Source organism: Dromiciops gliroides, chromosome 6 (assembly GCF_019393635.1).
Source record: "Dromiciops gliroides isolate mDroGli1 chromosome 6, mDroGli1.pri, whole genome shotgun sequence".
NCBI lineage: Eukaryota > Metazoa > Chordata > Mammalia > Microbiotheria > Microbiotheriidae > Dromiciops > Dromiciops gliroides.
The window spans coordinates 127919771-127938302 of record NC_057866.1 but is presented as its reverse complement, the minus strand read 5'-3'; the positions used below and the strand labels follow the sequence as shown (position 1 = coordinate 127938302).

General features: G+C 39.3%; 1 protein-coding gene across 1 annotated transcript; it reads left to right on the top strand.

Annotated features, from left to right (window-relative positions):
- The first annotated feature begins 17618 nt into the window (after positions 1–17618).
- Positions 17619–18248, top strand: LOC122732904 (40S ribosomal protein S2-like). Its single transcript, XM_043973331.1, has one exon. It carries the CDS (start codon positions 17628–17630, stop codon positions 18246–18248), a length of 621 nt encoding a protein of 206 aa, XP_043829266.1. The 5' UTR covers positions 17619–17627.
- Positions 18249–18532: the final 284 nt, after the last annotated feature.

Genomic DNA, 18532 nt, shown 5'->3' with positions numbered 1-18532 from the left:
CTTACTTAATTCACTTAACCCTGGGGGTGCCTCAGGCAACTCTTTAGGACTTAATAGATGAGTCCAAGACAAAGTTTGATCTAGTTTGGTAGAGTGAGTATGCTAGAATAAAAATAATATGAAATCATAGAATTCCAGCATTGCAATACAAGATTCAAATGACTTCTACTAAACTGGCTTTCCTAATTAAAGACTGCTCATCAAGGTATATACTGAAATTATGAATAGAGCCAGAATTCCACACTCATAATATCACATGTTACCCTTGGATTGAAGTTGTTCAGAAATGAACAGTATTATATTATGAAACTGGGAAAAATCAAATAAGGGATTATATTAGTCCAGATTTGAAAAATCACATGGAAATTGGCAAAAATTTATCATCAAATAAAATACAGAGATGAGCTGTTCTAATTTATCATTGATTATTGTCAAATAGGACTAATAATTAGAAGGACTTAGAGAAGAGATTTGAAACCTACTCAGGAAGAATTATAAGAGTGGAATTATTTTTTTTTAAATTAACAGATAGAAAGTAAGAAAGATGAAGTGATTAAATGATTCAATGTTTTTCTTGCTTGCTTGCTTGCTAATGGGAAAAGAAAATTAGGCCAGTTACTATCAGAAGGTTAACATGTATCTAGTTTGAAATGCTCTGTATATGATTAGACCATCTTGCTTTGGCATTATGCTTTAGAATACCTATTTATTGAAAAGCATAATTAAAAGTGAATATCCAATAAATAATTTATTAAAGCCTTATTATACTCTTATATTTGTTAAGTATTTAAAGAGACAAATTTATGCTGCCACATGAGTATGTATTATGCTTATGGGATATGCTTTGTTTGCTATAATGCTGAAAAATGGCTTTAATTATGTGATATTAATAAAAGCAGAAATAGAACCCCTTGGAGGTTTTTCCCCTCTTTAAAAAGAAGTTTTGAATATTAAAGGAGGGGAAAAATACTAATAAGTTTAATTTGCCAGTGTGAAAGATGATGATTGTAAGATCTTGCTTCCAAGGACTGTTCCACAGATTAACTAACTAATTTGGGCTCTGAGTACTTTGACTACTATAGTAATAGCATCAATATACCAATAGCAATAATAACCTGGGCTTTTTTTTTTCTTAAGATGTACTTTCTGGTTGGCGCCCGGCAGGACAAGCACAGGACTCGCCATGAGGGGCTTGTTGGTGTCCCACTCCCGTACCTTGATCCGAACCTTCAGCTCCAGTAGCAGAAACTCTGTGAATAAAATAGCAGAAAAACAAAAACTCTTCCAGGAAAACAATGACCTCCCGATCTACCTGAAGGGTAAAGGTACAGATGGCCTCCTGTTCAAATTTACAATATTAACATGCTTTGTAGGCACTTGCTACTGTTTCTACTGCCTCGGCTGGGCCTCCTTCCCCCACAAGAAGGAAGACTGAACACCAGGATCAGACAGAAGGGGAGAGGCCTGGCAGGGCCTGGAGCAAGGGTTAGGGTTGGACCGAAATAAATGCCTTCGCTGGGAGAAAGCTTAAAAAAAAAAAAAAAAAGATGTATTTTCTGGTACTCTGATGAAAAGGAAAACAATTTTAAGTCAGCAATTTAAAAATAATTTATTTTGAATTACCTTTGAAGGAGAGGATGATGAGAAGAAAAAATGTTATGGTTCATAATTGTTAACTATGCATACAGGATAAAATGCAAAACAAACTAAATTTGAAATCTACAATGCAATGACACATCACTAAATGTGAACTGACAACTGATTTGGCCTCTTTATAGCTGAAAGCAATTTGTCATGGGGAGGACATTTATAACAAGATAAGGAAAAGAGAACATTTGTCTGAGTTTAATTCACTGGTCCTTGAAAGATAATGCTAAACATTTAACCAAAAAAAGTCCTCATGCTAGAAAATTCCAAACTCTTGGAAGTTGTGTATTCCATGGGGAAGAAAAGGGGGGGTATGGAAATGTCAAGCTTTCTATGGTTCTCAAAAAGTCATTGCTCTTCTGCTCCCACCCTTTACCTCTCCATGAGTGGCAACCTTTATCCTGTTAATCTAAGGGGTGTAGTTAGGACTAATTTGCCCAAGGAAAATGAGCATTTAGTCCCCAACTACAAGAAACTATATCCTCCCGGAATTTTCGATAGTTCACTATGTCCTCCTAGTCATGAAATCCCCCTCCCCCAGAAACAGACATGCATGATTTAAAAGTGTATACAATGTTTTACTCATTTGCCATGGTATCAATTTATTTGTTTGTTTGTTTTACCAGACCTGTGATTTCACTGGAGCTAAGAGCTCCCAGGGAGGAAACTACTAGAGTTACCTAGACCATTAAAAATTTAATTCATTTACCTGGAGTCACACAACCACTATGGGTGAGAAGTAGTACTTGAACCCAAGTCTTAGTACCTCCAAGGCCAGCTCTCCATCCACACCACCATGTTGGCTGTCATAGTGTCAATCATAGGAATAAACAATACATGATAGAACATCTACAGTGTATTTGAACCCATGACTTTTCCTGGATGCATATTTTCCCTATACATTATATAGATGTGCTCATGAACCCAAGAAAGACAAGATTCAGTTGTTCAGTATCCCCTTCCAAAGGCCATTCCTCTTTTGGTCAAGCAAAGGAGGACAAGAAATACAAATCTGTTTCTAACTGATATTTAATCCCCAGAATTCAGTAGGATCCATCATTATTCAAGGGCTCAAGCACTCTGGATCTGGGTCTTGAGTCCTCTTTGCAGGAAAGGTCATGGACTTGGAAGATCATCCAGTGTCTTTAGAAGCTCCTACAGCCAAAATTTTCTGTTCAGTATCCTGTTGCTATGTCATCCAGGTAAAGAAAGACAAGCAGGAAGCAAAGAGAAAGCTTCAGTGAAACATTGCACAAAAGACAGCTTGGGAGAGCAGAAGGACAGAAGCTCATAGACAAGGAGGACAGTATTAGTAGCACCATGTTAAAGTTAATGTATTCTTATGAAAACAAGCTGTTTTAATTTTTTTAATTTTTCTACATGTATGGAAATAATATTTGTTGATGATTGCCAAGTTCATAATGAATTTTTTTTAATTCTCCTCAGGGGCAGCTAGGTGGCACAGTGGACGAAGCACCGGCCCTGGATTCAGAAGGTCCTGAGTTCAAATCCAGCTTCAGGCGCTTGACACTAGCTGTGTGACCCTGGGCAAGTCACTTAACCCTCATTACCCTGCCCCCCCCCCGAAAAAAAGTAATGAAAAAAAATTCTCCTGTCTATACTGGCCAATAAAAGAGATCCTCAATCCCTTGTTCTTAGGAGCCCCTACCCCATGAAGAACTGCTATGCAGACGTGTGGGATCTTCAACTACGGAGCTGGAGCTGGAGCTTTCTTTCTCAGCTCATTACGACTTAACTTTAGCACCTTCTGAGCAGTTAGCAAATATCCTCCCTCCTTTTCTCTAGTCTTACTGACTTCTTGCCTCATTTTAGCTATTTATCTTTACTTACATCCTCCTGTATTTTCAACCCTGTACCAGTTTGATTTCCCCTTCTGGAAGGCTTGAAGTACTTCCTCTTGGAGTGCTTCCTTTTCTCTTTCTCTTTCAACTCCTCTGCTTCTTCCCCACCCCCTCCTGCCCCCCCAGGCTTCTTTGATTTTGAGTCCTGCTCCTTCTCCTTCTCCTCCCCCTGGGGCCCTTCCCCATCTGTTCTTCCTTCTCCTTGTCATTCTGCTTAAATTCTTCTTCTGGGGCAGCTAGGTGGTGAAGTGGATAAAGCACCAGCCCTGGATTCAGGAAGACCTGAATTCAAATCCAACCTCAGACACTTGACATTTACTAGCTGTGTGACCCTGCCCCACAAAAAAAATTATTAATTATTATTATTATTATTCAGCTTAAACATTATTAAACCTAGTTTTGAATCCTGTGTCACTACTTACTAGCCATGTGGCTGTGGAAAAGTAATTCCAGGATGGTAGTAGGGGGAGAAAGCTCTGCACTGAGAAGGACCTGTGTTCAAATCTTGCCTCTGGAGATTACTGCCTGTATGACCTGATGCAAGCCACTTGATCTCTCTGGGCCTCAGTTTCTTCATCTCATAAAATGAGGAGACTGGGCCAGAAGATGTCTAAGATCCCTTCCAGCTTTGGATTTTTGATACCATGATGCTATAATTTCTAAGCCTTGGTTCCTCATCTGTAAAATGGAGGCAATAATGCTTCAATAATGCTTGCATTAATGCCTTCCCTTGTGAAGAAACTGCCTTGTCAACCACAAAGTGCTATATCATTGGGAGCTGTTGCTTTTATTTCTAGGAGTAATCATGTCTGTCCTTTTCCCGATATCCTCTGGTAGCATTTGCTACAGACTTTGAGTTCTGTTGGCTAAAGTAAATACAGACCATAGAGGTTTCATATCCTGGTTAATAGTTGCCATAATGCTTTTGTTCTGACTCTTCTTTCACAACATGACTAATGCAAAAATATGTTTAATGTGATTGTACATATAATAACCTATATCAGATTGCTTTCTGTCTTGGGGAGACGGGAGGGAAGGGGGAGAGGGAGAAAAATTTGGAACTCAAAGGCTTATAAAAACAAATGTTGAAAACAATCTTTACATGTAACTGTAAAATAATAACATCTTTTTATGATTAAATAAATGTATGAATAAATCAACCAATCAATCAATAAATAGGTGGATGAATTGATAAATAAATAGATGAATAAATGGATAAATAATTGCCATAATGACATGTCATGCGATCATAGAGCCAGAAGCAACCTCAGAGACCATCTAGGCTAACCCTCCACCCCCCTAGTTTACAGAAAAGGAAACTGAGACCCAGGATGGTTAAGTGACCAAACTAAAGCAGAAGTGTCAGAAGCAGCATTTAAGCCCAGGTCCTCTCATTCCAGAGACAGCAAGAACTTTTGCCTCTACACTGTAATGCATCCCTCACTCAGCTCACACTCTGTAGCCCTCTCAGCCCAGATCCTAGTGACCCTTGAGGGAAAGTTCTTTACTCTAAAATGGGGTCCGCTGGCACTAGAATCACTCAGCTTCTTCAAAAGCCCTGAAAGAAAGGGAATTGGGGACCATTTGTCACTGACAATGCTCAGTGAAGCAGGAATAGCTCCTACCTCAGAGAGGGTAGGAGCTATGACAGTTGCTTTGTTCAAGGTTGATCAGCAACAAAATGCTAGAGAGGGCCTGAGGTTTAAGTGTAAATAAAAAGAACGAGCAGAAAAGGGAAATAGGCAAAATCCCACGAACACTATAGAATCCTAATCCAATCAAACTTCTTAAGAAGGTAGCTGCTCCGTGTGCATATTTTAATAGTGCATGATATGTCTCAGCCAACATTTAAACAGTGCTCTACAATTCACAAAGTGCACTCACTCATGCTCGCGCTCTCTCTCTCTCTCTCTCTCTCATATATATATATATATATATATATATATATATATATATATATATATACATATATATATATATATACATATATATATATATATATATTCTCACCTGATCTTCACAGTAGGAGCTATTATTATTATCCCATTTTACAGTTGAGGAAATCAGGACTCAGGAAGAATAAGTGAGTTGTCCAGGGTCACACAACTAGTGTCTGAGATAGGATTTGAACTAAGGTCTCTGAGTCTATCATTCTATCCATTAGGCCAGGTTGCCTGTTTTGAATATCAGTTAAAATGAATGTCAAAGAACTAATAACTTTGCTGTTTTTGTTGTTCTACCTTTTTTTTTTTTGCAGGGCACTGGGGGTTAAGTGACTTGCCCAGGGTCACACAGCTAGTAAGTGTCAAGTGTCTGAGGCCGGATTTGAACTCAGGTACTCCTGAATCCAGGGCCAGTGCTTTATCCACTGTGCCACCTAGCCGCCCCCTTCTACCTTCATTTTCAAAGGGGACCACGCTATTTACGAATCCTCTCAAACACTTTGACCCCTAATCTTGAATCTTGTTTAGATTAATAACAGAATGTCACCCCCTACTTTCATAGATTTAATGAGTCCCCACTGACTGCACCTTCCGTGTACCTTTTCGTTCTTATAGATTGGGGAGCAGAGAGAAAAAAAGCAAAGAAAAAAAGAAATTTACATGATAACTTTATTATATATTTAAGCAGAATAGCAAGTGTACATAAAAGATTTGCAATTTCCTGTGCAATCATCTTTTTTACTATCCCATGCTATGGAAATGCTTGCTCTATGCCATACATTTAAAATAAAATAAATGTGAAAAAATAATATAATAATTCACTTTTAAAGTTTACAAATTGCTTTCCTGACAATAGCTCTAGGTGAATTAGATAATGCTAGAGTTATACGCTTTTTAAAGATGAGGAAATTGAGGTTCATAGAGGGTGACTTACCTACCCAAAGTCACATGACTGGGGAGTGACAGATCCAAGTCCAGTGCTCTCTCAACTCCCCCACATGACCTTTTAAGGAGAATAACCATAAATCTGGCAGGGATCTCTTAGAGACCATTTAACCCTCTTGCTTTCATATGAGAAAACTGAAGCCTAGGGAAACAAGTCCTCTTAGCCAAAGTCACACAGTAAGTAAACAGCCCAGCCAGGATCAAATCCCATATGCCCTGACTTCTGGACTAGTGTTTTTTGCATTATATGTACCACGCTGTACCTAAAGCATGCTTTCTTTATTGTGGTTATTACTTCAGAAAGCTTCTGATCAGTTTCAGAAGTGAATCCCCCTGCACTATGACCTCCCAAAGGGATGTTCTTCTTCCTCTTCACTCCCAAATACTGGCTTCCCTCGTTTCCTTCAAGACTTAGCTCAAGGGGAAACTAGGTGGCACAGTAGATAAAGCCCCAGCCCTGGATTCAGGAGGACCTGAGTTCAAATCCGGCCTCGGACACTTGACACTTACTAGCTGTGTGACCCTGGGCAAGTCACTTAAGCCTCACTGCCCTGCAGAAAACAAAAAAACAAAAACAAGACAGCTCAAATCCTACCTTCTCCAAGAGACCTTTCCCAGTCTTTCCCCAATTGCTAAATACCTTTCTTCTGAGATTACATCCCATTACTTTCATGGTATATATCTTGAATGAATATACATATATGTTTAGAATATATCAGATATGTATTATATGTATATTCATAATAGATATTTATATTTATATATATATGACTATAAGCTCCTTGAGGACAGGTATATATGTAATGTTTTTTCTTTCTTTATATCCCCATCAAATTAGCACACTGCCTGGCACATAGTAAATGCCAAGCAAATGTTTGATTGACTGGCTGAATGAGTGACTGACAAAAGTAGCAATGCCAAGAAACTACTTTCCCCAGAGAGTTAATGAAATCTAATTAACGTGAACCAAGGACCTCATTTTGTAATACGGAGATGCTTTCAGCTTTCTCCAGTCACATCAATGGTGCCATCCTTGGATGCAGTCAGCAAAGAAAAATCACCTTGACTTCTGGGTGGTGAATGAAATAGCTGTCTAGGAATCAAGATTCCAGTGGTAGAAAAAAAAATAAACCTTCCCCTTCCTCAGGTCAGCTGAAGACAGAGACATTCATTCCAACATGTCTTCAGGGCAGGAGACAGCCATGTCCAGGGAGACCTCCTTTTCTATCCATTCTAGGAAGTGAAAATGCAGGGAAGCAAAGCTTTGAGGTGGTCTTCTAGTGACCTTGCTCTCAATACCCCCTAACATGCCACATTCTGCTATACAAGACAGGCTAAGTCATGTGTGGAAATGCTGACTGCCTTGTTGTCATTCTTTTACTTCAAGTCACCAGAACCTTCAACCTATCGATGACTATACATAGGCAATTTTTAGAAGGGGAAAAAAAAGCCTCCTTTCGCCTAAACTATTTGATAACAAAGCAAAATGCAGTTTCAGGTCTAAACTGTCCGGAAGAGTTTCTCTTCAAGGATCAGCTCAGAATTGCCACCTCTGCCACAAGGCCTTTGTTAAACTCACCATTCCTTAGTGTCTGCCCTCTCCCCCCACCCCACCCCCATCCACCCAACTACTTTACTTTGCAAGTATTTTGTATTTATTTATATTTGGATGTGTTGTTCCTCCCAATAGAATGTTTGCTGCTTTAGGACAGAAACTGTTTCTTTATTTGTTATATTTCCCCCACACCTAATAAATGAATGCTTAGTTGGGTTAAGTAGACAGGAAGAAGGAAGGAAGGAAGTTTCACTAAGTCCCCTGTTCTCAATTTAGTGTTCATAAGTTTACTTCTATTTCTCCACCACACCATGTATTAACTCAACTTCTCTATGCCTCAGTTTCCATGTCTGCAATAATAGAGGTAGGTACCAATGTTGCCTATATCAAGCTATCATAGGTAATAACCAACAAACTGGGCTATAAAGTACTTAGCATAATGTGAGATGAAACACCACAAAAGAATGAAATCAGGGTAATTTAGCCACTGTACAAGTCTGTTAATAGTCTCAAACTGTTTTGAAATCTTTGGATGAAAAGCATTCCGCGAATGCCCACTGTACATGACTGTTTTTCCCTTTGTCCTCACTTCCAGCTGTATATCAAAAGGCACTTTTGTTCATTTTTTTCTTTTTTTCAGAAAACCTGTCTAATTTTCTGTCACTGTGGTTTTCCTGAATGACTCCTCCCCGTGAACCTTCCAGTAGGGGAAGGGGAGTTCATTTTCTTCACTCAGGTTTCCTGTGGGTGGGTAGATAAGGCCTCTTTGACTAGTCTTTTACTCTCCCTTTGTTCTCCAACTATGTTGTTGCTGCCTCTCACTTGATTTTTGCTGTGCAGTTGTAAGTTTGCCACCTCTCTTTTGAGTCTCACTGAGGATTGTTCTGTCCTGAGGTGTAAATTCCTTTCTAGTTCTGTGGTCTCCACGGGGAATGGAGTCAGTGGGGCTGTTCACCTGCTGTGGCAGGAGCTGGCCCTCATCCATAAACCAGAAATATTTTATCACTATCTTGGGCACTTCCACGGACTCCTGAATAAAAATAGAATGGTGGCAAGTGGGTTCCCTTCTGAATCACTTACAAGTTACCTTTGTTGTGTCCTGCCCTGGGATAATACGTCCCCATGATACTACCCTCTGAAGCTGGCCATCCATACAAACCACAAACCATTGCACAAGCAACACAATGATCTTCCAATAGCTTAAAAGAAAATTTCAACATATGTTTCTCCATTTCTGGCAAGACCCAATTCAGTTGCAGCGACAGGCTTCTGTTTCTTGTTTCTAGAAAAAAAGAATCGCAAAGGCAAAAATGCTCATGGGACCTTAGGCTGCATTAATAGGATTCAACTATACAGAACAAGAGAATAACAACTGTACATTGCCTGGTCAGATCACTTCTGAAATATTTAAGGACCGTGTTTTTAAAGAGACAATGATAATGTGGAGTGTGTCCCGTGGAGGAAAAACAGAATGAGAAGACTAGAATCCATTTTATATGGGAATGTTTAACTGGAGATGACAGGATGGCAATGATGGCTATCTTCAAATGTTTTGTTACAATAATTAAAGAGGATTCTTTGTTCGGATTGGCCCCAAAAAGCAGACCTAGGAACCAGTGGCCCTGATCAAGAGAAGGAAAAAATTCCTAAAAAGTATAGCTATACAAAAATGGAGAAAGCTACCTATTTCACCAATGGAAGTCCTAATGCAGAGGCTGAGAGACCACTGGTTAGATGTGTTAGGGTCAGATTTCTGCTTTGACTGGGAGTTGGACCAGATACCACTAAGATCCCTTCTAATACTACAAATGTTATTTATAGTTTGTTTTTAACTACACCCCTGACACTCCACATCCCTCTGCCTGCTTGATAGCAGTAACCTCATAAATGCTTGTAGACTTGACCCCCTAGTACATAGAAAACCAAGCTACAGAATTTCTAAGGTATTAAGATGTGGGCAAGAAATCTTGGATAAACAAACTGAAAAAGAAGAATCGGTAAGTAAACTATTACTTTAAGATAATGAACATAATGTGGTGCTTCATAAAATATTATGGAAGGAAGAAAGGAAAGAAGGAATAGAGGAAGAAGGAAAGGAGGGATGAAAAAGGAAGAAAGATTGATTTTCTTCCATGACTTGTAAACTCACTCCTTCCAAACCAGAAATTTCAAAACATATTAAAAATCAGGATCGGGGGCAGCTAGGTGGTGCAGTGGTTAAAGCACCGGCCCTGCATTTAGGAGTACCTGAGTTCAAATCCGGCCTCAGACATTTCAACACTTGCTAGCTGTGTGACCCTGGGCAAGTCACTTAACCCACATTGCCCTGCAAAAAAAAAAATCAGGATCATTAGATTGTGTATCACAGAACCATTCTATAATTTCTGGTTACCTAAAAGTTTGGGGTTTATACATAGTCAAATGAATGTTCCCTCTGAATTTCTTTCCCATAATGAACTGATTTATGAATCACATATCACACAGTACTGATGAAAAAGGATCACTTTTACTTAAAAAAGAAAGCAGGATAAAAACCATGAAAATACATCAATAGCAAACTCTCTAAAATCTTACTTTCCAAAGCATTCCAGCTCTACAGATGAAAGCCCATTAAGGGCAGCCTAGTCTCAGCCCTGAGGCCCAGCCTCAGGCCTACACCACTGCAATCAGGTGTTCAATCTAGGGAAAGGGCTATTGTGCTAGAGATCTGCCCATCAGGGTAGTTAGTCATCAAGCATTTATTAAGCACCTACCATGTAGAAGCTGGGAACACAAATGCGAGCAGAAAGAAAGTCAGAAATACTACTCCCAAGATATGGAAGCAATTCTTTTCCCTCCAGAAACACTGAGTCTTCAGGAATGAGCAGACACTGATCTGGTATGAAAGGGGTAATACCTGTCCAGGGTTAGTAGCATATAGAGTTCAAAGTCTGGCGTGCACAAGAACAATGAAAACTGCCTGGGCTGGCGCTACTGCATCATTTGACCAAAGTCTGACATTGATAAGAGGGAAGACACAGTTTCAATATCCATGAATCCCAATGGGACATGGTGCAGCCAGGGATGGGGAAATTCCTGACATGAATAGCTTTTTTCTTTGCCAAATTCTTTCTTCTCCTCCAAGCTTCCCAAGTATTCCTTCTTAAACTTTCGATCTCAGGATGTCCCCAAATGACATGTCTATACATGAAGGCAGAATTTCTCTATTCCCATAAATCCTCCCCACCCCACCCCACCCTGATAGAAAAAAAAATTATAGGACCTGAAAACTGCACAGAGTAGACAAGGATGTCCTAACATAACATATATCCTAAGCATTTATTAATTGGCATGTCAGTAGTCACAGTTAATTATCCAATTAAACAGTGTAATGAAAGTACTGGTATGTTATCGTCTACATCACCCACATGATCACATACAGCAAGCATGTGTACATGCAGAAACAGACACCAAGCAAATAAAGCCTACAAAAAAATTCTTTTAAGTACAAAGAGTTCACGTAATATGTAAAAATATAGAATCACATATCATCTTGTACATGGTTACTAGAAACATAGGCCTCACATTCATGTAGCAATAGCATGTCTATAGTACAATAAAAGACAGCATGACAAAGCAAATAGATGGCCATCCTCAGTCAGGATGAGACAAGTACAAATCCTGTGTCTGGTACATACTAGTTGTGTGTCCCTGGGCAAATCAACCTCCCGATACTCTCAGAAACTCTCTAAGACTAGGTCACATACAATTACCAATCTGCATTGATAGAGAGAGTTTCTTCCCTAAGAAGCTCTTACATCAGTGCAATCCCAAGTCTAGACATAGAATACATAATTCAGCAAAGAAACATAATGTAAACAACAGGTCGTAAAAGTAGAACACTTAATATTACATACTACAGTTGCATCTTAAGTACACATTTACATGTACTCTTTCAACGGGAGGCATTTGGCTCCTGGTTGAATCTCTTTTCCTGCTGTTCCTGTTTTCAGTTTGTTCACTCTTCCTGTGACCTGATAGCAGCTCTGCACCCTTCCCCATCTTCAGATCTACTCAGATTAATACTGATTATCTGCTCCAGGCTAACCTTTTGAGTCAAGGTACTAGAATTGAATACACCTGCCTCCTATTTCTTTGAGGCTTCTATCACTGGAATATTATGCAGGAAAGAGTGACTGACCAACCTGCTTCTTTGAAACATAAAGTACCCATTTGGATTGATTAATATGATCTAGTTTAAAAAGTGATCTTATGGCTTTTTCCATTAACAACTTATTTTAGCAACCTACAAATCACCTCAGTGCCTTGCATATTCTAGGCCCTTAATAATAAATCTCTTGAGTTGAACGCAATCATCTATATACACCTACATAGCCTCACGGTAGGATTAGATGAATCTAGAAACTCCTCATTTATCATGCTCTAAGTGATGAAGTTAGGTTTATAGTATTGCAACATGAATAATTTTAGGAACCTTTCATTACTATGATTTTTTTTTCTTTTTGGTTAAAAAAAATATTTATGCAGCTGGGAATGGAGTGCAGAAATGTTAGTAAAACAGCAACATTCAAAGCACTTAAGCATGTCTCCAAAACAGAAAAATGCAAACAACAATTTGCTAGAATCACACCTGAAAAGCATCGGGTTATTTGAGCATTCAGGATGCTTTCCACTCTGAAAAATGGAAGTCTATTTGAGATGAAAGAATTATCTTCAGGAAGGAATTAAGGAAGCAGTGGCTAGAGCTCTTCACTAAATAAATCCCTGAGCTTCCAAAACTTGCTTTTTTTTAATAAGTGCTACATGAGAAAAACTGGTTTAAATATGACCAAGCTCTACTATTAGCCGTAATAGAGAGCACTGGGCCGGCCTGGAGCCTAAACCAAAACACTGTGCCGAGAGAACTCATAGGAAAATCAAATTAAAACAAGCTTCCAAGACTGTCTTATTCAGGGGATATTGAGAAATTGTGATTAGTGCAAAATGAAGCACTAATCTAGAAAAGTGCAGAGCAGCAAAAAAGAGGGATCAAAAGCCAATGAAGAGACCACCTAAAGCACATGCAAAAATCAATCAGGCAAGACAGGGTGCCTCTGAATAAGAATGAGACCAAATTGGATTCTACTCTCTGCCCAAATATATTTGGATCTGTTCCAAATTCTCAGCAGACACTTCTGAAACCAGATTGATTTTCCCACTAGCCCCACACTCACAAAAAATAAGATGTTCCTTTACCTACCTTACCACCTTACACACACACACACACACACACACACACATACACACACACACACTACTTAAATGTCTTCTGTTGCCTCAGTATATTACTAAGGCCTCTTATGTCACTCTGTGGATATTGATTTGCAGACACTTCTTAAACAGACTATCTTTTCTTTAGATATCACACTTGTAATTCAGGTAGTTGTCACCTGGTGGACAGAAAGGAATACTTAGAGCTATGTCTGTGAAAATCAAGTATCTAGGCTTTCCACAGAGGATAAAGCTGAGTCACGGGGCATTTATCACATGTTTTGGTTAATTATTACAATTTTTCATTTTCAAACTATTAATATATCAGTATACTTAGCATAGTCTGCCTCGGAGACCATAAACCTGGGTGCAATTCCTACAATTGTGATCATACTGACTGAGTGACCATGAGCAAGTCACCTAACTTCCTATTGCTCTCCAAAAGTTCCCCCACACTAATGAAATCACTGGTCTGGAAAATAAACATAGACAGATACATTTATATACATGCATGAATACGGATTTAACTGTACGCTAATTTCCAAGGGTTGCATAACATTTTAAGGGATGATATGATTTAGAGCAAAACTTAAAGAAAGCAAACCTCAAGGTACAAATAAGTGCCTTCTATCACTAAATTTAAAATGTTACATCTAGAATTATTTTTTTTAGATTTGGACTTTTTGTCTTATTCTTCTTTAAGTATAACCTTTAACATTCTCTCACTTAAGCTTTGGGTGTTGAAAAGCTTGTTAACATCTCCCTAGGCTGCTGACAGCTTGTGGCAGCAGCTGTCAGCATTAATTGCCTTGCTGCAAGCTCTAATGAGGACTCTTAATTTTAACGCCATGGCTTCCTCATGATACTAGATGGGACTCACTAACTAGTTTCTTTCCACATTGAAATGAACTATTTTCTATCAGGAAAGAATTTAAACTGCCACTTGTTATGCTCCCTATTTATACTTTTCCTTCTGAGTTCGCAAAACAAAAGAAGATCAAGAAAGATCAGGCAAGGTGATCTTCAAAGGAGACCAGAGCCTTGGGTTTGGCAAAAAACATATTGATGATCTTTTTCAATTCAATTAAATCCAAAACTGATTAAACATGGACCATATGACAGGCACTCTGCTAGGCACTAGCAGTACAAACACACATACACACACACACACACAATGTATTGTCTCTCCCCTCAAGAAGCTTTTCTTCTACTGGGGACAATGTGAATACAGATTAGCAAACATAAAATGATTTCAGGAGGAGGAATGGAGCATTTACAACTGGAGGGATCCTAAAATGATTCATCAAGGAGATGATCCTTGAGCTCACCTTGAAAGAAGCTAGGGATCCAAAGAAACAGTGGTGAGGAAGGAGTGTATTTAAGGGAAGAAGTTTACCCCTTGCAGAGCCATACACATGAGATAGAGAATGTGGAGCTCTGAGAACAGCTAGTAAGCCAGTTTGGCTATATAGACTATGTAAAAAGGAATAATCTGAAAAAAAATCTGCAAAGATAAGTGGAAGTCATACAGTGCATGGTTTTAAATGCCAAGCTGTATAGTTTTCATTTTATCCTAGAGGCAAAAGAGAGCCACTAAAGATGGGGGTAGAGGTGGTGGAGTACTGGAGAGAGTAACATGGTCATTTGGGTCGCCCTGGCAACTCTCATATATTACTCCTTTCTGGCTTCAGTGAATGAAGCTCACTTGTTTGTGTAAAGGTTACTTTGCATCAAAATTCTTAAGATTAGCATTAATCAGCCTGGCAGGACACCTGTTTCTTCCAAGCTCGGTTCTTAAATGGGATGTGCCTTTTTTTTTTGTAAAACCCATTTAAACAAAACAGAAGGATTTTTAAACAAAAACTATAGGGTAAGGGGTCAACAAGTGAGGTAAATTTTGTTGGAATCATGGGACCAATGTTCAAATCCTGGTTCTGACACTACTACATAGTCAAGTGACCACTCCGGTCCTCATCTCCCTCATTTGTTAAATAAAGGGATTGGACTGTGCCCTCTAAGTCCCCTTGTAGCTCTAAATCTATGATTTTATGGTCTCGAGAAGATTGGCCACCAGGTAATTGTATTTTTCAGCCACAGTGACTCATGAAGACCATCAACCATGGCCGAGAGGGATTCCATCTGCCATTGGTGAAGGATCCACACCAGCGAAATCAAGGATTCTTGAGCAACCGAAATATCATTTACTTGTAATGTATACATTGTGACATATACGCACTACCTTGTTTGAAAATGCAATACTCAGCCTAGAGTGCTTTTGTTATGTTGCTAAACAAAGGTATTTTAAAAACTGGTTTAAATTAATCTTATTAACTACTCTGCAAGTAATGTAAAGTGAATTGCACTTAATATTTCCTAAATATCTTTTCACTTGACCAATCTTCTTTTCAATGTTTGTCTGAATCCCTAGCCATCACTCTTCACAGACACAGGAAGATCAAGACAGGTTTAGAGTTAAGATCCTAAGGGACAAGGTCAAGGTGAGAGCCTATAGAGGCCCCAGTTAGTCAAGAACACAATAGAGAACCCAGAGAGAGCTTGACCATGGCTCCTCTTTTGTCCTACTGGTTTTCACTCATTTTCATCCCATTTATGATCACCTACCCCCACTTCTGCCTATCCAATTATTACCCACACAGGTTGAAGAGTCAACCTGTATCTCATCTCCTCCACAATCCCAGTTCCTAGCAAAGAATAACTTTCTAATTACCACTTCATCTTCATCATCCTGGTTCTTTGCTTGCCAAAGGATTTCTATAATAAAACCAAAAGGAGGTCCTGTTCCTTTTAAGGTTATTTATAATGCTCCTGAAATTTCAAAGGAGTGTTGTGATGAAAGTGATCTGTAAGCTTTAAAACTCTATAAAAATGTCCATTTGTATTTCTTTTTCTGGGAGAAGGTGGGAGGGAGAAAAAAGTAAATGCCTGATAATGGAAAAATTTTCATTTAAAAAATAAGTGTCAAAAAGTGGTAAGGAAAAAAATTACGCTATTTGTTAACAGTTGCTAAGACAGAAAGGTAGTTGAAAAGAATGTTTCATATTTCAGAAGTTTTAAGTTTAGAAACTTAGGCTATAGAATGACAACCCTGAAAGCTACCTGAGTAAGGTATATTTAATTTAAATAAAATCAATTTAAATCATTTTTAAAAGTTGTAATGATTTTAGAAGATGACTTTCTTTTCCTGTTAATCAGGAAGGGTAAACATGTACATAGGTTTTATAATTGAGCTTAGTATAAAGAAGATAGCATTGCATCTTAGTCAATTAGTAATCATTAAGTGCCTACTATGTGCTAAGTACTGCACTTAATGCTTAGAACACAAAGAAAGGCCAAAAAAAAAAAAGCCCCTTCTCTCAGGAGCTCAGTCAAAAAAAAAAAAAAACCGTGCAAACAATTATATACAAACAAAACATACAAATAAGTTGAAGATAATAAGCAGAGGGAAGAGATAGCTCTAAGAAAGGCTTCTTGCAGAAGGGGGGACTTCAGCTGAGACTTAAAGGAATACAAGAAAGCTAACAGGCAGAGATGAGCATGAAACCTTTGTGGAAGAGGTGGAGGAGAGATGGATAAAGGAAAGGTCCAAAAATTTGGCCTTTGGAGCTCCTGATCACCTAGGTGGTAGCAGAGAAAAGTTATGAGCTGCAAACGCCTGCTGTTTGGGGTGCCCATGGCAGGGCACCCCTCACCAGGAATAAGAAAGTTGACTCATCTGGCAGCATCAGAGACAGACCTTAGGACTGCTCAACCTTGCTCCCTTCCTCTTCTCTGTTAGGTGCTTTATTCAGAATCTGGAGGAATGCATATACACAACCCACCATGGACCCACACAGACAACCAGAACATACAAACTAATTTACTTTACTATCTATTTGGAACTGAGAGCAAAATAACACACCCAAACCGAATGTTTGAGGCAATAATAAAAGGTCATGTGTCTGGATCAAGGAGGCAGATCTCTGCTGCCAACAGTGCAGGGTCTGTTTCCTTGTTTAAATACTGAGCTGTTCCTTAGATTGAGACAATAGCAAACTTGGCATAGAACTGAGAAACACCCACACTGTAGAACAGACTCCGGCAAGAAAACAGTTTTCTTCTTTCTCCTCCTCTCCTCCCTTTCCTTTCTTTCTCTTTCTCTCCTTCCCTTCCCCTCCCTGCCCCCTTTCTCTCTGTCTCTGTCTCTGTGTGTGTGTCTCTCTCTGTCTCTCTTGTCTCTGTCTCTCTGTCCGTCTCTCTGTCTCTGTCTCTGTCTCTCCCTCCCTCCCTCTCCCCCCCCCCGCCTCTCTCTCTCTCTCTCTCTCTCTCTCTCTGATTTAGACTCAAGAAGATCTGAGTTCAAATCTGGACTCAGACATTTACCAACTCATGCTTAAGTCACTTAACTCTCTCAGGCTCAGCAAGGACATGAAGATCAAGTCTTTGGAGGAAATCTATCTTTTCTCCCTTCCTATTAAGAAATCTGAGATCATAGATTTCTTCCTGGGGTCTTCATTGAAGGATGAGGTTCTGAAGATCAAGTCTGTTCAGAAACAAACTACAGCTGGACAATGTACCAGGTTCAAGGCTTTTGTAGCCATTGGTGACTACAATGGCCATGTTGGCTTGAGTGTCAAGTGCTCCAAGGAAGTAGCCACAGCTATTCGTGGTGCTATCATTCTGGCCAAGCTGCCCATAGCTCCTGTGAGACATGGCTACTGGGGGAACAAGATTGGCAAGCCTCACATAGTACCCTGCAAGGTCACTGGTACTGGCATTGTCTTGGCTCCTCTGCCTAAGAAGCGCCTGATGGTGGCTGGAATTGATGACTGCTACACTTCTGCAAGGGGCTGTACTGCCACTCTGGGCAACTTTGCTAAAGCTACCTTCAATGCCATCTCTGAAACATACAGCTACCTAACTCCAGACCTGTGGAAGGAGACTGTGTTTACTAAGTCTCCCTATCAGGAATTCACTGACCATCTTGTGAAGACTCACACATGGGTGTCTGTCCAGAGGACCCAGGCAACTGCTGTGGCAACCACATAAGATGTTTTTTTATAAACAAGGAATAAATTGAATTATTGCCTGATTTTTTTAAATGGGTATAATAATACCTACCTTACAGGGCTATGAGGAATGAAATAAACCATAAAGCACCATATAATTATGAGCTATTTCACTCTATCTTTTTGTCTATGTGTATCTATCTCTCTCTTTGTAAGAAGTGAGGGTGCTATGCGAGTGACACCAGGGTGTTTTAGAAAGAGTACACTTGGAGTCAGAAAGCCTAGTTTGGAATCCTAGTGTTCTTGCTAAGTACACTGTGACTT